We start from the raw sequence: 22,342 nt of genomic DNA on the forward strand, positions 1-22,342 counted from the left end.
CATTGCATGCCCTTCAATGTTCAGTAGTGAATACTGCATGTATGTGCTAACAGCAAGAAGAAATTAATGAGCTGGTTGTAATCAAAATACATCTCCCTGTCCAAGAATGCGGTCCCTGAGAATCTGCTCAGGGCCTGATAAAAGGTCATCGAGGGCCGCAAATGGCCCTGGGGCCTGAGGTTCCCCACCCGAGTTAGTAGGAAATCGAACACTTAAAAGCTTTAACAAACTATAAGAGTTTGGATTGCCTCACTGCCTCTTCTTTCGATACCTACAACTTAGGCATGTATATCCGACTCAGTTTTGCTCTGCCGCATCGGTTATACAGAAGAAATATTTACTAGTCACTCACAGATACACCTTGTTCATACAGTATATAGAAGACTGAGCTTTCTTTTTAGAATTGGAGTATGTTCAAATGTAGATTGCCCAAGAGGTGTAACTGGAGATGCGCACTTGTTACACGTGTTCTGGAGCGCAGGAGATTAGGCTCCTACAGGAAAACGCATTAGCTTTAATAAAAAGGTTATTTGGCATGCAAATCCAAGCAAACTCCAAAATATGCATATTGGGATAATTGGGAGAATCCATCCCCGATGACTGTAGGTCTTTTGAAAACATTGTATCAAGCTCGCAAACTCATCTAGAGAACTCCTGAGAGATAACATATGGCAATTTCTAGCTTCAGGAACACTTGTGGTATGATCATTACAGGTTAAATGATATAAGTAGGGCCAGTACACATGCAAACTAATATAACTTTTGGAGATCTCGGGATCTCCACCGCATAGGAAAGCATGTAAGTGCGGGGGCTCCAGGCTTTCACAAAATGTCAGCAGAGCCCCCCGCAGCGCCGAACACCAGCAGCGATGCACCACACATCTGAACACACCCTCATCCCAGCCTGCGGCCTGCAGCAATGCTCCACTCTTGCCTCCTCCAGCAGCGACCCAGGGACCCTGCTCCACCGTGGCCGGTAAGGTTAGTCTGCATTATAAAACACCCCCCCATTTCCCCCAGAAATTTTGGGGAAAAAAGTGCGTCTTATAATCTGAAAAATACGGTAGTTATGTCATATGAACCCTGTGTCCAATTAGCACAGGCGTCACTGTTCTCACCTTTGAACAAATTGAACAATAAGACTTAATCAAAGAGAAGTCGCAGCCTAGGCTTCCATTTGATGTTCCAACACGTCCGAAGGTGGAGAAAGTAAAGCCAGAGCTGATTGGGTGCAGGGCTTGTGTAATGTAACAACCTCAAATAAGCCCCGGGAACGCGAGTGCCAACACCGCTGGAACAGCATCGGCACGGAAGGCGAGTGTAAATTTTTTTTATTTTGACAAAGCCATACATGATGAATGACAAAGGAGTGCCATAGCAGTGCACAACCCCTTTAAGAAAATACAATCTTCAGTTAAAACATTTCCAACATTCTGAACATGAAAAAGGCTTCTCCCCTGCTCGACTTCTCTGATGTTTTTTAAGAGTTGAATTCCGTTTAAAACATTTCCCACATTAAGGACCTGAAAAAGCCTTCTCTGGGTGAGTTTTCTGGTGGTGATCAAGATGCGCTTTTCGGGTGAAACATTTCCCACATTCTGAACACGAAAAAGACTTCTCTCCTGTGTGAGTTCTCTGGTGCTTAACCAAATCTGATTTCTGGTTGAAACATTTCCCACATTCTGAACATGAAAAAGGCTTCTCACCTGTGTGAGTTCTTTGATGTGTGATAAGATTTGATTTATTTGTAAAACATTTCCCACATTCTGAACAGGAAAAAGGCTTCTCTCCTGTGTGACTTCTCTGGTGCTTAACCAAATCTGATTTCTGGTTAAAATATTTCCCACATTCTGAACATGAAAAAGGCTTGTCCCCTGTGTGAGTTCTTTCATGTGCGATAAGATTTGATTTATTTGTAAAACATTTCCCACATTCTGAACAGGAAAAAGGCTTCTCTCCTGTGTGACTTCTCTGGTGCTTAACCAAATCGGATTTCTGGTTAAAACATTTCCCACATTCTGAACATGAAAAAGGCTTCACCCCTGTGTGAGTTCTCTGGTGCTTAACCAAATATGATTTCTGGATAAAATATTTACCACATTCTAAACAGGAAAAAGGTTTCTCCCCTGTGTGGGTTCTCTGGTGACTAACCAAATCTGATTTCTGGATAAAACATTTTCCACATTCTGAACAGGAATACGGCTTCTCCCCTGTGTGGGTTCTCTGGTGCGTAACCAAACTTATTTTACAATTAAAGCATTTCTCACATTCTGAACAGGAAAATGGCTTCTCTCCTGTGTGAGTTCTTCGGTGTTTAACAAGATTCTCTTTTTGGTTAAAACATTTCCCACATTCGGAACAGGAAAAAGGCTTCTCCCCTGTGTGCGTTCTCTGGTGACAAACAAGTTTTGATTTCTGTGTAAAATATTTCCCACATTCTGAACATGAAAATGGCTTCTCCCCTGTGTGCGTTCTCTGGTGCCTAAGCAAATCTGATTTCCGGTTGAAACACTTACCACATTCTGAACAGGAAAAAGGCTTCTCCCCTGTGTGAGTTCTCTGGTGCTTAACAAAAACTGATTTCCAGTTAAAACATTTCCCACACTTGGAACAAGAAAATCTATTCTCTGCTGTGTGATTTTTTTTATGTTTAAGAAAAGTCTTTTCGAGTGGAAAACTATTTCCATATTCTGAACATGATAATGGATTCTTTGATTTATAAGTAATTTGTTTTTTAATGTTTATTTTGCGACTATGATTTGCTTTAGTAGTTGGTAATGAATCAGAAGACAAGACCTGTTTCAAAGGATCAGATGACAGGTCTTTGCTGTGAAGGGATGATGGTATATCTGGAGTAATGGCATTCACTGTAATTGTATCCTGTTGGATCTCAAGATCATCTGATTTAAAAATTGAAGATGTCAGCTGACCCTCTGATTTCTTTCTGGTACAGTCATCTACCAAGAAAAAAACAATTATTATTTTAGAATAAAATATCCTCAAATTTTATATTTTTTACCATTTCTACTTAAACTGTCAGGAAAAATGGCAAGTTCTGTAAAAAAATTTTAATTATTCACCAAGACAATGACAGTTCACAGTCTAATAGAAAACAGTATGAACAAAAGGAGCATGGTGTTCAACTGTTTGTTCATTCTGACTCACAAATATGGAATACACAATAAACAAAGAAAATAATGGATGGCACGCACCAATACGGTTATTTCTTGGTTTATTAGACGCTGTGTGGCTCAGACACGGAAGACATGTGCAAGGTACGGACTAGAGCGTGAAACAGCTGTAGTCCGTACCTTGCACATGTCTCCCGAGCCTCAGCCGCCCAGCGTCTAATAAAGCAAGATATAACTGCATTGATGAGTGCCATCCATTATTTTCGTTGTTTATTGTGGATTCCCTGCATGGTTTTTTTCCATATGGATTGAGCACCTACAGCGGTGTTGTTGGAGGCTATCTGGCATTCATGATTTAGTGTGGGTAACCTCATTTCATCTCTTTGAGGTAAAGGTGACGCAGTGGTGCCAAACACTTTTCTGCTGTTGACAAATATGGAATAAAAAGTCACCAAAATGTTATGTAGGTGAAAAAAGTACCAAAATAAGTTCCACTCATCTTACAAAAAACAAGTCCCCACTCAGATCCATCACTTGTCAATGGAAAAAAAAGAGGTTTCCACATTATTTAGTGGCTCAAAGGCTCTTGAAAAGCAACATTGCTTCCATACACCAATCCAGCAATATCCGCTCTCCCAAAGTCAAATTTCCCCCTCACTTCTGAGCCTTGCAGTGTACACAAACCATATTTAGCATCTATGTATTTGGTATTGCTGCAGTGACAAGAACCCACTTAATTTACGGTGTGTGTCCTGAATCACAATCTGGGCACTACGTGCTGAGAAATAAAATTGCATATTTGCAATTTTTACTCTCCAACATCCATAGAGTGCTAATCACCGGGAAGTGCCTGTGGACTCAAAATAGTTACTACTCCTATAGATCAATTCATTGAGAGTTACACTGTCCAAAATGTAGTCACTTTTGGGGGATTTTTACTGCTCTGGCTTTCTGACATTTTGTCATTTTAGAGCAAATGGTGTGTCCTATCTCTTCTGGAACCTGCTATTGAGATGTCTGTTTCTGTCAACAGGCGCTGCCTTATTCATTCTGCAGGCGGCGCTGGTAATGGAGGAGATATCAGAACCAGAAGCTATGAGTGGCACCGGTTCTGTCCAGCCACTCAGGTTAGAGTACCTGGGACATGTAGTACCATCCGGTCTGGCAAAATGAGCGTGTGTGTTATTCAGCTGAAGTAATCTCTTCCCTTATTCACCCAATTGGAAAATACCAAACCCTACTAAAGCCCGAAACATATTGCTGGAAACTGCCAGATACAGCCTTGTTCTCCTCTGGTTCAGTCCTCTGTGTTCAGCTCCTGACTTGTTTACACCGTGTTCCAAATTATTATGCAAATTGGATTTAAGTGTCATAAAGATTTAATTGTTTTGTTTTTCGAATAAACTCATGGATGGTATTGTGTTTCAGAGCTCAATGGATCACTGAAATCAATCTTAAACACATGTGATAATTAGTTTTCCAGGTGACTCTAATTAAAGGAAAACTACTTATAAAAGATGACATTATTAAACAGGCCACAGTTTTCAAGTAACATGGGAAAGAAAAAGGATCTCTCTGCTGCCGAAAAGCATCAAATAGTGCAATGCCTTGGACAAGGTATGAAAACATTAGATATTTCGCAAAAACTTAAGAGTGATCATCATACTGTGAAGAGATGTGACTGAAACAGAGCACAGAGTTCATGCAGATAAAGGTATAATGAGGAAGGTTTCTGCCAGACAAATTCATTGGATTAAGAGAGCAGCTGCCGAAATACCATTACAAAGCAGCAAACAGATATTTGAAGCTGCTGGTGCCTCTGGAGTCCCTCAAACCTCAAGGTGTAGGATCCTTCAAAGGCTTGCTGTGGTGCATAAACCTACCATTCGGCCACCCCTAAAGAGTGTTCACAAGCAGAAACAGTTGCAGTGGGCCCAGACATACATGAAGACTAATTTTCAAACAGTCTTGTTTACTGATGAGTGTCGAGCAATCCTGGATGGTCCAGATGGATGGAGTAGTGGATGGCTGGTGGATGGCCACCTTGTCCCAACAAGGCTGTGACGTCAGCAAGGAGGTGGAGAGTCATGTTTTGGGCCGGAATCATGGGGAAAAAGTTGGTAGGGACCTTTAAGGTTCCTGAAGGTGTGAAAAAGACCTCTGCAAAGTATATAGATTTTCTGACTGACAACTTTCTTCCATGGTATAAGAAGCAGAAACGTGCCTTCAGGAGCAAAATCATCTTCATGCATGACAATGCACCATCTCATGCTGCAAAGAATACCTCTGAGTCATTGGCTGCTATGGGCATAAAAGGAGATAAACTCATGGTGTGGCCAACATCTTCCCCTGACCTCAACTCTATAGAGAACCTTTGGAGTATCATCATGCAAAAGATCTATGAAGGTGGGAGGCAGTTCACATCAAAACAGCAGCTCTGGGAGGCTATTCTGACTTCATGCAAAGAAATACAAGCAGAAACTCTCCAAAAACTCACAAGTTCAATGGATGCAAGAATTGAGGAGAGGTGATATCAAAGAAGGGTTCCTATGTTAACATGTAACTTGGCCTGTTAGGATGTTTTGGAGTTAAATAGCTTTTTTGTTCAGTGAATGTGACCTCCTAATGCTGCAAATTCCACAAATGAGAATTTTCAGTTCTTTAAAACGTATCAAATGTTTAGAAATTCTACTGTGCCTAACAATTTGGAACAGTGCATTTTGAGTTTTTATTCATTTTGGAGATTATACTGTTATCATTGGGAGGTTTCTTCAATAAAATTCGATGTATAATCCAAAGAGTGATGACTTATGACTTTTCTTAGACGGACTGTCATTTGCACCAGCCATTTAGGAAAATTCGAGAAAAATATAATTTGCGTAATAATTTGGTACACGGTGTATTTGTTTCCTGTTATGACCCCGGCCCGTTTACTGACTATTCTTGTGTCTTTTGATTTTGTATTTTCTCTGACTTCATGGTCGTGACCTGACTACCATACTATTCTTCTTACTATCTTACACTACAGAAAAGCAAGTAACAGCGTGGTCCAACCTAGAGGTCTCTGTGCAAGTCCAGATGTAGAGGGGTTAAAGAAGTTAAAGAGTGATGGGCAAAACTTTGACTATAGACAATAACACATCTACTGAAATAATCAAGCTGAATAGCCTGCTTAGGTATAAAGAAAATTGAGTACGGTAACTAATGGTGAAGCCTCTCTGAGGTAATTAGAGTCTGAGGCTCTGTGGCTCTTGGCAATCTAAACTATCGTAAGGAACAATATTTTATATCACATGATAACTATTTATTAGGCTATGTGCACATAATGCGGATTTGTAGCCTTTCTGCAGCGTTTTTTCCCATGCTGAAATGCTCCAAAAACTAAATGGATTACTTAAAGGGAACCTGTCACCTGAATTTGGCAGGGCCAGTTTTGGGTCATATGGGCGGGGTTTTCGGGTGTTTGATTCACCCTTTCCTTACCCGCTGGCTGCATGCTGGCCGCAATATTGGATTGAAGTTCATTCTCTGTCCTCCGGAGTACACGCCTGCGCAAGGCAATATGCCCCAAAACTGGTCCCGCCAAATTCAGGTGACAGGTTCCCTTTAACCCCTTCATGACCCAGCCTATTTTGGCCTTAATGACCTTGCCGTTTTTTGCAATTCTGACCAGTGTCCCTTTATGAGGTAATAACTCAGGAACGCTTCAACGGATCCTAGCGATTCTGAGACTGTTTTTTCGTGACATATTGGGCTTCATGTTAGTGGTAAATTTAGGTCGATAATTCCTGAGTTTATTTGTGAAAAAAAACGGAAATTTGGCGATTATTTTGAAAATTTCGCAATTTTCACATTTTGAATTTTTATTCTGTTAAACCAGAGAGTTATGTGACACAAAATAGTTAATAAATAACATTTCCCACATGTCTACTTTACATCAGCACAATTTTGGAAACAATTTTTTTTTTTTTGCTAGGAAGTTATAAGGGTTAAAATTTGACCAGTGATTTCTCATTTTTACAACAAAATTTACAAAACCATTTTTTTTAGGGACCACCTCACATTTGAAGTCAGTTTGAGGGTTCTATATGGCTGAAAATACCCAAAAGTGACACCATTCTAAAAACTGCACCCCTCAAGGTGCTCAAAACCACATTCAAGAAGTTTATTAACCCTTCAGGTGTTTCACAGCAGCAGAAGCAACATGGAAGTAAAAAATGAACATTTAACTTTTTAGTCACAAAAATGATTTTTAGCAACAAATTTTTTATTTTCCCAAGGGTAAAAGGAGAAACTGGACCACGAACGTTATTGGCCAATTTGTCCTGAGTACGCTGATACCTCATATGTAGGGGTAAACCACTGTTTGGGCGCACGGCAGGGCTCAGAAGGGAAGGAGCACCATTTGACTTTTTGAATGAAAAATTGGCTCCAATCTTTAGCGGACACCATGTCGCGTTTGGAGAGCCCCCGTGTGCCTAAACATTGGAGCTCCCCCACAAGTGACCCCATTTTGGAAACTAGACCCCCCAAGGAACTTATCTAGAAGCATAGTGAGCACTTTAAACCCCCAGGTGCTTCACAAATTGATCCGAAAAAAGGAAACAGTACTTTTTTTTCACAAAAAAATTATTTTACCCTCAATTTTTTCATTTTCACATGGGCAACAGGATAAAATGGATCCTAAAATTTGTTGGGCGATTTCTCCTGAGTACGCTAATACCTCATATGTGGGGGTAAACCACTGTTTGGGTGCACGGCAAGGCTCGGAAGGGGAGGCGTGCCATTTGACTTTTTGAATGGAAAATTAGCTCCAATCATTAGCGGACACCATGTCGCGTTTGGAGAGCCCCTGTGTGCCTAAACATTGGAGCTCCCCTACAAGTGACCCAATTTTGGAAACTAGACCCCCCATGGAACTTATCTAGATGCATAGTGAGCACTTATAACCCCCAGGTGCTTCACAGAAGTTTATAATGCAGAGCCGTGAAAATAAAAAATAATTTTTCTTTTCTCAAAAATGATTTTTTAGCCCACAATTTTTTATTTTCCCAAGGGTAACAGGAGAAATTGGACCCCAAAAGTTGTTGTCCAGTTTCTCCTGAGTACGCTGATACCCCATATGTGGGGGTAAACCACTGTTGCACATGCCGGGGTTCAGAAGGGAAGTAGTGACGTTTTGAAATGCAGACTTTGATGAAATGCTCTGCGGGCGTCAGGTTGCGTTTGCAGAGCCCCTGATGTGCCTAAACAGTAGGAACTCCCCACAAGTGACTCCATTTTGGAAACTAGACCCCCAAGGGAACTTATCTAGATGTGTGATGAGCACTTTGAACCCCCAAGTGCTTCACAGAAGTTTATAACGCAGAGCCGTGAAAATAATAAATGTGTTTCCTTTCCTCAAAAATATTTTTTTAGCCCAGAATTTTTTATTTTTGCAAGGATAACAGGAGAAATTTGACCCCAAAAGTTGTTGTCCAGTTTCTCCTGAGTATGCTGATACCCCATATGTGGGGGTAAACCACTGTTTGGGCACATGCCGGGGCTCGGAAGGGAAGAAATGACGTTTTGGAATGCAGACTTTGATGGAATGGTCTGCGGGCATCATGTTACGTTTGCAGAGCCCCTGATGTGCCTAAACAGTAGAAACCCCCCACAAGTGACCCCCATTTTGGAAACTAGACCCTCCAAGGAACTTATCTAGATGTGTGGTGAGCACGTTCAACCCCCAAGAGCTTCACAAAAGTTTACAACGCAGAGCCGTGAAAATAAAAAATCATTTTTCTTTCCTCAAAAAAGATGTTTTAGCAAGCAATTTTTTATTTTCCCAAGGGTAACAGGAGAAATTTGACCCCAAAAGTTGTTGTCCAGTTTCTCCTGAGTACGCTGATACCCCATATGTGGGGGTAAAACACTGTTTGGGCACATGCCGGGGCTCGGAAGGGAAGTAGTGACGTTTTGGAATGCAGACTTTGATGGAATGGTCTGCGGGCATCATGTTACGTTTGCAGAGCCCCTGATGTGCCTAAACAGTAGAAACACCCCACAAGTGACCCCATTTTGGAAACTAGACCCTCCAAGGAACTTATCTAGATGTGTAGTGAGCACTTTCAAACCCCAAGTGTTTCACAGAAGTTTATAACGCAGAGCCGTGAAAATAAAAAATAATTGTTCTTTCCTCAAAAATTATGTTTTAGCAAGTAATTTTTTATTTTTGCAAGGGTAACAGGAGAAATTGGACCCCAATAGTTGTTGCCCAGTTTGTCCTGAGTACATTGGTACCCCATATGTGGGGGTAAACCACTGTTTGGGCGCACGTCGGGGCTTGGAAGGGAGGGAGCACCATTTGACTTTTTGAACGCAAGATTTGCTGGAATCAATGGTGGCGCCATGTTACATTTGTAGACCCCTGATGTGCCTAAACAGTGGAAACCCCTCAATTCTAACTTCAACGCTAACCCCAACACACCCCTAACCCTAATCCCAACCCTAATCCCAACCCTAATCCCAACCCTAACCACAACTGTAACACCAACACACCCCTAACCCTATCCGTAACCCTAACCACAAGCCTAATCTTAATCCTATTTCCAACCCTAGCCCTAATTCCAACCCTAACTCTAATTCCAACCCTAACCCTAAGGCTATGTGCCCACGTTGCGGATTCGTGTGAGATTTTTCCGCACGATTTTTGAAAAATCTGCAGGTAAAAGGCACTGCGTTTTACCTGCGGATTTACAGCAGATTTCCAGTGTTTTTTTGTGCGGATTTCACCTGCGGATTCCTATTGAGGAACAGGTGTAAAACGCTGCGGAATTCGCACAAAGAATTGACATGCTGCGGAAAAAACAACGCAGCGTTTCCGCACAGAATTTTCCACACCATAAGCACAGCGGATTTGGTTTTCCATAGGTTTACATGGTACTGTAAACCTCATGGAAAACTGCTACGAATTCGCAGCGGCCAAACCGCTGCTGATCCGCGGCCAATCCGCTGCGCATCCGCGGCCAATCCGCTGCGGATCCGCAGCCAAATCCGCACTGTGTGCACATGCCCTAACTCTAACCCTACCCCTAACCCTAGTTCTAACCCTAACCCTAGTGGAAAAAGAAAAAAAAAAATTTCTTTTTTTTATTATTGTCCCTACCTATGGGGGTGATAAAGGGGGGGTTATTTATTATTTTTTTTATTTTGATCGCTGTGATAGAACCTATCACAGCGATCAAAATGTACTTGTAATGAATCTGCCGGCCGGCAGATTCGGCGGGCGCATTGCGCATGCGCCCGCCATTTTGGAAGATGCCGGCGCCCATGGAGAAGACGGACGGGCACCGGGAGCCTCGGTAAGTATAAGGGGTGGGAGATCGGGGCACGGGGGGGTGGCATAGGAGCACGAGGGGAGCGGACAGGAGGACGGGGGAGCGGAGCACAGGACGGAGGGGACTACGGGACAGATCGGTGGCTTGGGGGGGTGATCGGTGGGGTGGGGGGGCTCACATCAGGGTTTCCAGCCATTGGCGATGATATTGCAGCATCGGCCATGGCTGGATTGAAATATTTCACCAGTTTTTTAGGTGAAATATTACAAATCGCTCTGATTGGCAGTTTCACTTTCAACAGCCAATCAGAGTGATCGTAGCCACGGGGGGGTGAAGCCAACCCCCCTGGGCTGAAGTACCACTCCCCCTGTCCCTGCAGATCGGGTGAAATTTGAGTTAACCCTTTCACCCGATCTGCAGGGACGCGATCATTCCATGACGCCACATAGGCGTCATGGGTCGGATTGGCACGGGTTTTCATGACGCCTACGTGGCGTCATGGGTCGGGAAGGGGTTAAGCAATGTTAATTAATTACATTCCTGAAGTGTTGTGCACATGATCCAGAAATTTCCATCCTTATTTGCAGCCTTTTATTTTCCGCAACATGACTATTCTTTTTGTGGATCTGCAGCTTTTCTGCACCCATTGACTTCCATTGAGTCAGTCAAATCGTCAGCAAATACGCAGGTGTAAAAAGGTTTGCGGATTTGCTGCGGATTTTCTGTGAAAAATGCTGCGAATTGTCAATGGGAAATGATAGAAAGTGATAGATAGATAGTCTTAGTGATAGAAAGCAGAGGGTGGTTATAAATTGTATATTCTCTAACTGGGTGGCTGTGACCAGTGGAGTACCGCATGGGTTGATGTTGGGACCTATTCTCTTCAAAAAAATTTATTAACGATTTAGTAGAAGGTTTACACAGTAAAATATCAATATTTTTGGATGATACAAAACTATGTAAAGCAGTCAATACAAGAGTAGATAGTATTCTGCTACAGTGGGATCTGGATTAGTTGGGCCGAGAGGTGGCAGATGCGGTTTAACAATGATAAATGTAAGGTTATACACATGAGAAGAAGGAATCAACATCACCATTATACACTGAACAGGAAACCACTGGGTAAATCTGATATGGAAAGGGACTTGGGAATCCTAGTTAATAATGAACTTACCTGGAGCAGCCAGTGCCAGGCAGCGTCTGCCAAAGCAAACAGGATCATGGGGTGCAATAAAAGACGTCTGGATACACATGATGAGAGCATTATACTGCCTCTGTACAAATCCCTGGTTAGACCGCACATGAGTACTGTGTACAGTTTTGGGCACCGGTGCTCAGGAAGGATATAATGGAACTAGAGCGAGTACAAAGGAGGGCAACAAAATGAATAAAGGGGATGGGGGAACTACAATACCCAGAGAGATAATCAAAATTAGGATTATTTAGTCTAGAAAATAGAAGACTGTGGGGGGATCTAATAGCCATGTATAAGGATATACAGTGAGTACGGAAAGTATTCAGACTCCTTTAAATTTTTCACTCTTTCACTCTTTATTTTATTGCAGCCATCTGGTAAATATTTTTATTTTTTTTTCTCATTAATGTACACTCTGCACCCCATGTTGGCTGAAAAAAAAAACAGAAATGTAGACATTTTTTGAAAATATATTAAAAAAGAAAAACTAAAATATCACATGGTCATAAGTATTCAGAACCTTTGATCAGTATTGAGTAGAAGCACCTTTTTGAGCTAGTGCAGCCATGAGTCTTCTTGGGAATGATGCAACAAGTTTTTCACACCTGAATTTGGAGATCCTCTGCCATTCTTCCTTGCAGATCCTTCTAGTTCCGTCAGGTTGGTGAACATTGGTGGACAGCTATTTTCAGGTCTCTCCAGAGATGCTCAATTGGGGTTTAGGTCATGGCTCTGGCTGGGCCAGTCAAAAATGGTCACAATGTTGTTCTGAATCCACTCCTTTGTTATTTTAGCTATGTGCTTAGGGTCATTGTCTTGTTGGAAGGTGGCTAACATAGAAAAAAACTCAGAAAAAATACATACCAAATGATACAGCCTTCCTAATACCCTGTCTGATGACAAATGCACACTTAGCAGGATGCAGCAGGCCTCCACTGATAAAGGCTAGGTGCGGCACGAGTGCAAACTACTTGATAAAAACAAACACCCCCATCCTCCAAACATTGCAGGGGTTGGCTGCCTAGTAGGAATGCACATTGATATGACTCACATAGGACGCCAGTCACACTGATAGGTGTGTGGTGCACAGTGTCTGGTATGCAACCTATTAATGACGCCCCTTGTATTAACAGGCGGGCTGCCCAGCACTATAATATGCAGCACACGGTGACAGACGCCCCTGCTAATTTTTTCTGAGTTTTTTTCTATGTTAGCTGTTTTATGATATTAGTGGTAGGACCCGCAATATTATGGGGACCCTTGACGTTGGGTTGCGGGCTTACTTTGTTTTGGCCAAAATAATAAACCAATACCTCATATAGTGTATGTGTTTATCATATGCATACATTTTTTTGCACTATATCATATCCTTTTTTGCAGGATGTGGCCAGGCCTCTTTACGTTGGTTAGGGTTTTTTTGGGGGGCGTCTGTCACCGTGTGCTGCATATTATAGTGCTGGGCAGCCCGCCTGTTAATACAAGGGGCGTCATTAATAGGTTGCATACCAGACACTGTGCACCACACCTATCAGTGTGACTGGCGTCCTATGTGAGTCATATCAATGTGCATTTCTACTAGGCAGCCAACCCCTGCAATGTTTGGAGGATGGGGGTGTTTGTTTTTATCAAGTAGTTTGCACTCGTGCCGCACCTAGCCTTTATCAGTGGAGGCCTGCTGCATCCTGCTAAGTGTGCATTTGTCATCAGACAGGGTATTAGGAAGGCTGTATCATTTGGTATGTATTTTTTCTTGTTGGAAGGTGGACCTTAAGCCACGTCTGAGGTCCAGAGAATTCTGGAAGAGGTTTTCATCCAAGATATCTCTATACTTTGCCGCATTCATGTTTCCTTCAATGGCAGTCATCCTGTCCCTGCAACTAAAAAACACCCCCATAGCATGATGCTCCACTGATGGGATTGTATTGGGCAGGTGATGAGCGGTGCCTGGTTTTCTCCACACATACCGCTTAGAATTATCACCAAAAAGGTCTATCTTCATCTCATCAGACCAGAGAATCTTATTTCTCATAGTCTGGGAGTCCTTCATGTGTTTTTTTAGCAAACTCTATGCAGGCTTTCATATGTCTTGAACTGAGGAGAGGCTTCCGTCGGACCATTCTGCCATAAAGGCCCGATTGGTGGTAGGCTGCAGTGATAGTTGACTTTGTGTAACTTTCTCCCATCTCCCTACTGCATCTCTGGAGCTCAGCCACAGTGATCTTGGGGTTCTTCTTTACCTCTCTCACCAAGGCTCTTCTTCCATGATTGCTCAGTTTGGCTGGAAGGCTAGGTCGGGGAAGACTTCTGGTGGTCCCAAACTTCTTCCATTTAAGGACTATGGAAGCCACTGTGCTCTTAGGAACCTGGAGTACTGCAGAAATTATTTTGTAACGTTGGCCAGATCTGTGCCTTGCCACAATTCTGTCTCTGAGCTCCTTGGCCAGTTCCTTTGACCTCATGATTCTCATTTGGTCTGACATGCACTGTGAGCTATGAGGTCTTATATAGACAGGTGTGTGCCTTTGCAAATCAAGTACTATCAGTGTAACTAAATGCAGCTGGACTCCAACGAAGGAGTAGAACCATCTCAAGGAGGATCACAAGAAATGGACAGCATCTGACTGAAATATGAGTGTCTGAGAAAAGGGTCTGAATGTTTATGACCATGTGATATTTCAGTTTTTCTTTTTTAATAAATATGCAAAAATTTTCACATTTCTGTTTTTTTTCAGTCAAGATGGGGTGCAGAGTGTACATTAATGAGAAAAAAAATTTACTTTTTGGAATTTACTAAATGGCTTCTATGAAACAAAGAGTGAAAAATTTAAAGGGGTCTGAATACTTTCCATACCCACTGTAAGGGGACAATACAAATATCTCTCCGAGGATTGGTTTATACCAAGGAAGGTGACGGTCACAAGTGGGCATTCTCTGCATCTGGAGGAGAGAAGGTTTTTCCACCAACATAGAAGAGGATTCTTTACTGTTAGGGCAGTGAGAATCTGGAATTCCTTGCCTGAGGAGGTGGTGATGGCGAACTCAGTCGAGGGGTTTAAGAGAGGCCTGGATGTCTTCCTGGAGCGTAACAATATCGTATCTTACAGTTATTAGGTTCTTTAGAATGACATAAGATCTGGGGATTTATTCTGACGGAATATAGGCTGAACTGGATGGACAAATGCCTTTTTTCGGCCTTGCTAACTATGTTACTATGTCAGAAGGAGAAAGAGGGGGTGGACGGAGCTTGTATGCGTGTCTCTGTGTGTGGGTGGAGGATGTGTGTGTCTGTGTACCAATGTGACGTGTGAACCCAGGCGTCATCTGATGGGACTACTACTCTCATCCGGCTACATCTTTTGTCACATATAACAGAGGCAGCATGAGCCGATGATGGAAGAATAGTCTCATCATCCGACGTCTGTAGATCAAATTGTAGATCAAAACATTTACATATTCACATCCAAAATACAAACACCGAACCCCTAATCCTGACACCCGCAACTCCTGCAAACAGTCAAAAATAATAAATACAACAAATACTCCCTGTCCGCCGTAGTCCATTTAATACCGAATGTCCCAAGGTGATCTCACGTGTAGAACAGTCACATCGGGAGATGTGACCGCTCTATCCGGCCTCCGGTGATACACTGACAGGAGATAATCGCTCCCGCAGTGTATCACTGAGACCCCGTGAGAGTTCCCTGGAGTTCATCAGCTGATCAGCTCCGGTGCTCTATCTTATGGCACCGCTGCATGGGAAAGTTCTCATACAGCGGAAGTGCTCACTCTGTGCATGCTCTGCCCCCAGCGGTCATTTTCCCACAGGACACCACATCGCATTAATGGTTGTGGGGGGGGGGACTCCGGGCTTTCACAAAATACCCAAAATGCCAGTGGAGTCCCCTGCACCACAGAGCACCGCAGTCATTTTTACACGCAGCGGCGCACATTGGAAATCTCCCTCACCCCAGTCTGCAGCAACGCTCCACTCTTGCCTCCTCCAGCAGCGATCCTGCTCCACTGGGCCAGTAGGGTATATAGTGTGTCTTATAATCCGAAAAATATAGTATTCACTTATATTTGTTTTGTGTCTGTGAACATTATACATTTGAACATGGTATGTAATGATATTATGGTTTTCAATAGAGAATGAAAAAGAAGAGGTTGAACAAGGAAATTACATCATTTTTTTTTAAATAATATATCTTTATATAGCTTACAAAATGCATATAAATCCACATAGAAAACGCGTGGATTTTACACAGCGTTTTTCTGCCAAGAGATGCAGAAACCTTGCATAAATTTCTGCAAGCAAATAAGCAACGTGCTCATATAGCCTTAAGGTACAGAGCTGAGGTGTTGTAAAATTAGATCTTGGCATTTGGAAAATGCAATGGAGACCTTTTTTAAAGACTATCATGAAGATACAGACTCACATAAGTGAGGCAGGACAATCCCACCAAAATCAGACTATCAGACAGAATGAACAGGTAAAAAAAGGCATAGAATAAAAAAAAAAATGTTATATCCCCAACAACAACGTATGTACGAGGAGAGAACTCCAACACTAAACCGGAGTTGCACTCATTTATGGTGGACCATTGGAGCTACTATGAGTCCTGACCAGAGGAGTAGAGAAAGTATTAACGCCTCCATTTCAGGAGAGATTGTGCAGTAATCTGAATTCCTCAGGATCAAAAACAATGTAATTTATGATGTGGAGTGAATCCATGAAACCAGGGATCGAGCCAACACATCTCCTGCAGGCGTGAATAAATGTATATTACAGCACAGCTTAGAGATATATCATGGCACAGGTGTAATGGATTTTATGTAGTTCATAAGAATCCCGCTTGAAGTTACAGTATTTTTCGGACTATAAGAAGCACCTAGGTTTTAGAGGAGGAAATTAGGAAAAAAAGATGCAAAAAATGTGATAAATTCTGTACTTAATATCCTCTATCCTAGTATACATGGCCCCATCATCCCCCTCCTGATACACATGTCCCCCTCATCCCTTCCCTGGTATGCATGGCCCCCTTATCCCCATTTTGATATGCATAGCTTCTCATCCCTATCCTGGTATTCATGGCTCCTCATCCCTATCCTGGTATGCATGGTCTGCTCATCCCTATCCTGGTATGCATGGTCCCCTCAACCTTAACCTGGTATACATGGCCCCTCATCCCTATCCTGGTATGTATGGTCTCCTCATCCCTATCCTGGTATGTATGGCCCCCTTATCCCCATTCCGATATGCATAGCTCCTCATCCCTATCCTGGTATGCATGGTCTGCTCATCCCTATCCTGGTATGCATGGTACCCTCAACTTTAACCTGGTATACATGGCCCCCTCATCCCTATCCTGGTATGTATGGTCTCCTCATCCCTATCCTGGTATGTATGGCCCCCTTATCCCCATTCCGATATGCATAGCTCCTCATCCCTAACCTGGTATGCGTGGTCTACTCATCCCTATCCTGGTATTCATGGCCCTCTCACCCCTATCCTGGTAGTCATGGCTCCTCATCCCTATCCTGGTATGCATGGTCCCCTTATCCCTATGCTCATCCTGGTATGCATGGCCCCCTCATCCCCATCTTGGTGTGCATGGCCCCCTCATTCCCATCCTGGTAGGAATGGTCCCCCTCATCCTGGTATGCATGCTGCGTCATCCCTATCCTGTAATGCAGGGTCCCCATGTTGTCCTAAAATGCATGGCCTCATCCCTTTCCTGGTATGCAGGGCCCCATCCTTAACCTGGTATGCAGGGTCCCATTCCTATTCTGGTATGCAGGGTCCCCATCTCGTCGTAGTATGCATGGCTTCTCATCCCTATCCTGGTATGCAGGGCTCCATCCCTATCCTGGTATGCAGGGCCCCATCCTTAACCTGGCATGATTGGTCCCATCCTTATTCTGGTATGATTAGCCTTCACCTCCATCCTGGTATGCATGGCCCCACCAGAAAACATTACAAAAAATTACACTTACCTTCCGGGGGCTCCCTCACAGTGCCAGCAGCCAGCTGCTTTATGCTGGTAAGCAGTGCATGGTAGGTACGTCATGCGTTGCTTACAAGATGAAGGGCAGCAGCCAGAATACTCACTGCTCTGCATGCTGGGACTGTATGCATGAAGATCAGTGAGTATTCATTGCTCTTCAGTAGCATGCACATTATCAGCCGGAGCCTTCCTGCAGCTGTCGGGCAATCACATGTACCGCTACTTAATAGAAATGAGCTCCATAGGCGAAGAGCAAAGTGAATATTAATTTCTCTTTAGAAGCGGGAACACATGACCGCTGGCAGCTGCAGGAAGTCTCTGGCTGACACTGCGGGTGCTACTGAAAAGCAATGAATATTCACTGCTCTCCACACATACAGTCCCGGCGTGCATAGCAGTGAATATTCCGGCAGCTACCCTTCGGCTTGCAAGCAGCACATGATGTACCTCCCATGCACTGCTTACAAGGATAAAGCAGCTGCTGGTAATGGAGCAGGACGCTGCGAGGGAGCGTAGGGAAGGTAAGTGTAATGGTTTGGTTTTTCAATGTTTTCTGATGGGCCATGCATACCAGGATGGGGATGGGGGGCCAATCATACCAGGATAAGGATGGGGCCATGCATACCAGAATGGGGATGGGGCCAATCATACGAGGATGCTAATGAGAAATTAATATTCATTGCCCTCCACGCCCATGGGCGTGGAATGCAGCAAATCTTCATTTCTCTTAAGCAGCGAGTTAACCACAGTAGCCGACTGCTGTCTCTGTGACTGCTGTCTCTGCCAATGCCGCACCCCCACCTCCCTATAACAGCCAGAGCCTGTACATCCGGACTATACGATGCACCCCCCTACCACCCATTTTCCTCCACATTTTTGGAGGAAAAAAGTGAGTAGACAGTTTTAAAAGAAATTGAAATATCAGGACAAAGGGAATCTCTGTTGTTATTGTACAGAAATTCACACTTGGCCCTCACTGCCCATTCAATGCTGTCAATCATAAAAGTGAAGTTTGGCCAGAAAGACTGGACCTGGTCTTGTATCGACCATATGAGCACATTCAGCGGCACAGAAGGGAGAGAAGGTAGATTCATCCAATAAGATATCAGGGTTCTAGGAAGCTAACTGCATCATTACCCTCCGCTTTCTCTTAGAGGATCATCATAATATTTTTCTTTAAGTGATTTTCAAACTTATCAGCACATTCTACATAGGCTGTCATTTGGCTTTGTAGTTTACAGATCTGGGCAGGAAAGGGTTAGTGTCATCTAAAAGTAGGTGGATCCTCCAGGTTGTAAGTTCTATAGAAAAGGGCTTTCAATGTCCAAAGCCATTTGGACAGTTTTGGGTGGAGGAGAATGTTGTGGTCTAAATGGTGATCACACGATTGCAATACAGCCGGACTACAAGACCGATAAAGCAGCTGTGGAACCCCAGGAGATCGGGTACCACAGTGGTGCTGCCTTCCTCTCGGGGAGGGTAGTCGTTATGGACCTGGTGGTTAGGAGCACCTGGAATGACCTGATGGTTAAACTAGAAGACAGGACAAGCTCTGGGAAGTGGGATCTCTGCTGACCGCAAACCCTAATCCTATAACACACACTAGAAATAGCCGTGGAGCGTACCTAACTCTCCCTAGATGCCTCTTCACAGCCTAAGAGCTAACTACCCCTAAAGATAGGAAATAAAGCCTTACCTTGCCTCAGAGAAATTCCCCAAAGGAAAAGGCAGCCCCCACAAATATTGACTGTGAGTTAAGAGGAAAGTCACAAACACAGGAATGAAACAGGTTTCAGCAAAGGAGGCCAGACTTACTAAATAGACTGAGGATAGGAAAGGGATCTATGCGGTCAGCACAAAAAACTACAAAAAGCCACGCAGAGTGTGCAAAAAGACCCCCGCACCGACTCAAGGTGCGGAGGTGCCACTCTGCACCCCAGAGCTTCCAGCTAGCAAGGCAATATCATGTTAGCAAGCTGGACTAGAACTTAGCAAGTACTAAGAAATATATTCAGTACACAATGAACAACAAATGAACTAGCAGGGACTTAGCTTCTGCTGGAGTAGACAGGTCATCAGAAAGATCCGAGAGAGATCTGAACCAGTACTGATACATTGACAGCTGGCATCAAGTAACGATCTGAGTGGAGTTAAATAGAGAAGCCAGCCTAGCCGCAAACGAGGGCAGCTGAGGAAGCAACCTCAGAACCAGCAGTTCCACTCACAGCCACCAGAGGGAGTCCACGGACAGAACTCGCCGAAGTACCATTCATGACCACAGGAGGGAGTTCGAGAACGGAATTCACAACAGTACCCCCCCTTGAGGAGGGGTCATCGAACCCTCACCAGAGCCCCCAGGCCGATCAGGACGAGCCAAATGAAATGCACGAACCAAATCGGCAGCATGGACATCGGAGGCAACAACCCAGGAATTATCCTCCTGACCATAGCCCTTCCATTTGACCAGGTACTGAAGTTTCCGTCTCGAAATACGAGAATCTAAAATCTTCTCCACCACATACTCCAACTCCCCCTCGACCAACACCGGAGCAGGAGGGTCAACGGAGGGAACCATAGGCGCCACATATCTCCGCAACAACGACCTATGGAACACATTATGGATGGCAAAAGAAGCTGGAAGGGCCAAACAAAACGACACAGGATTGAGAATTTCAGAAATCTTATAAGGACCAATGAAACGAGGCTTAAACTTAGGAGAAGAAACCTTCATAGGGACATGACGAGACGACAACCAAACCAAATCCCCAACACGAAGTCGGGGACCAACACAGCGACGGCGGTTGGCGAAACGTTGAGCCTTCTCCTGGGACAATGTCAAATTGTCCACTACATGAGTCCAAATTTGCTGCAACCTGTCCACCACAGAATCTACACCAGGACAGTCCGAAGGCTCAACCTGCCCTGAAGAAAAACGAGGATGAAAACCAGAATTACAAAAAAAGGCGAAACCAAAGTAGCCGAACTGGCCCGATTATTAAGGGCGAACTCAGCCAATGGCAAGAAGGTCACCCAATCATCCTGATCAGCAGAAACAAAGCACCTCAGATAGGTCTCCAAAGTCTGATTAGTTCGTTCGGTTTGGCCATTTGTCTGAGGATGGAAAGCCGAAGAAAAAGACAAATCAATGCCCATCTTAGCACAAAAGGACCGCCAAAACCTTGAAACAAACTGGGAACCTCTGTCCGACACGATGTTCTCCGGAATGCCATGCAAACGAACCACATGCTGGAAAAATAATGGAACCAAATCAGAGGAGGAAGGTAATTTAGGCAAGGGTACCAAATGGACCATCTTAGAGAAGCGATCACAAACCACCCAGATGACCGACATCCTTTGAGAGACAGGGAGATCTGAAATAAAATCCATGGAAACATGCGTCCAAGGCCTTTTCGGGACTGGCAAGGGCAAAAGTAACCCACTGGCATGAGAACAGCAGGGCTTGGCCCGAGCACAAGTCCCACAGGACTGCACAAAAGAACGCACATCCCGTGACAAGGAAGGCCACCAAAAGGACCTAGCCACCAAATCTCTGGTACCAAAAATCCCAGGATGACCAGCCAACACCGAACAATGAACCTCAGAGATAACTCTACTAGTCCATCTATCAGGGACAAACAGTTTCTCCGCTGGACAACGGTCAGGTCTATCAGCCTGAAACTCCTGCAGCGCCCGCCGCAAATCAGGTGAGATGGCAGACAGAATTACCCCCTCTTTGAGAATACCAGCCGGCTCAGGAACTCCCGGAGAATCAGGCACAAAACTCCTTGAAAGGGCATCGGCCTTCACATTCTTAGAACCCGGAAGGTATGAAACCACAAAATTGAAACGGGAGAAAAACAGCGACCATCGAGCCTGTCTAGGATTCAACCGCTTGGCAGACTTGAGATAAGTCAGATTCTTGTGATCCGTTAAGACCACCACGCGATGTTTGGCTCCCTCAAGCCAATGTCGCCACTCCTCGAACGCCCACTTCATAGCCAACAACTCCCGATTGCCAACATCATAATTACGCTCAGCAGGCGAAAACTTTCTAGAAAAGAAAGCACATGGCTTCATCACAGAGCCATCAGAACTTCTTTGAGACAAAACAGCCCCTGCTCCAATCTCAGAAGCATCAACCTCGACCTGAAAAGGGAGCGAAACATCTGGCTGACACAACACAGGGGCCGAAGAGAAACGACGTTTCAACTCCCGAAAAGCCTCAACGGCCGCAGAGGACCAATTCACCACATCAGCACCTTTCTTGGTCAAATCAGTCAACGGTTTAACAACACTAGAAAAATTAGCGATGAAGCGACGGTAAAAATTAGCAAAGCCCAAGAATTTCTGAAGGCTCTTCACAGATGTAGGCTGAGTCCAATCATAAATGGCCTGAACTTTAACAGGATCCATCTCGATAGTAGAAGGGGAAAAAATGAAGCCCAAAAAGGAAACCTTCTGAACTCTGAAGAGACATTTAGACCCCTTCACAAACAAAGAATTGGCACGAAGGACCTGGAACACCATTCTGACCTGCTTCACATGAGACTCCCAATCATCCGAAAAGACCAAAATATCATCCAAATATACAATCATGAATCTATCCAAATACTTTCGGAAGATGTCATGCATAAAGGACTGAAACACAGATGGAGCATTAGAAAGCCCGAATGGCATCACCAGGTACTCAAA

At 44.0% G+C, this 22,342-nt stretch overlaps 1 protein-coding gene across 1 annotated transcript in view; it reads right to left on the reverse strand.

The window, feature by feature from the left end:
* Positions 1 to 1,314: 1,314 nt before the first annotated feature.
* LOC143766512 (uncharacterized) overlaps positions 1,315 to 22,342 on the reverse strand; it is a 28,363-nt gene continuing 7,335 nt past the window's right edge. Inside the window, exon 7 of the mRNA XM_077254256.1 lies at positions 1,315 to 2,957. Coding sequence (XP_077110371.1) covers positions 1,516 to 2,957 — 1,442 coding nt within the window. The 3' untranslated portion in view covers positions 1,315 to 1,515. The remainder of the gene's footprint in view (positions 2,958 to 22,342) is intronic.

This window comes from Ranitomeya variabilis, chromosome 4, assembly GCF_051348905.1.
Source record: "Ranitomeya variabilis isolate aRanVar5 chromosome 4, aRanVar5.hap1, whole genome shotgun sequence".
In the NCBI taxonomy this organism is placed as follows: Eukaryota; Metazoa; Chordata; class Amphibia; order Anura; family Dendrobatidae; genus Ranitomeya; species Ranitomeya variabilis.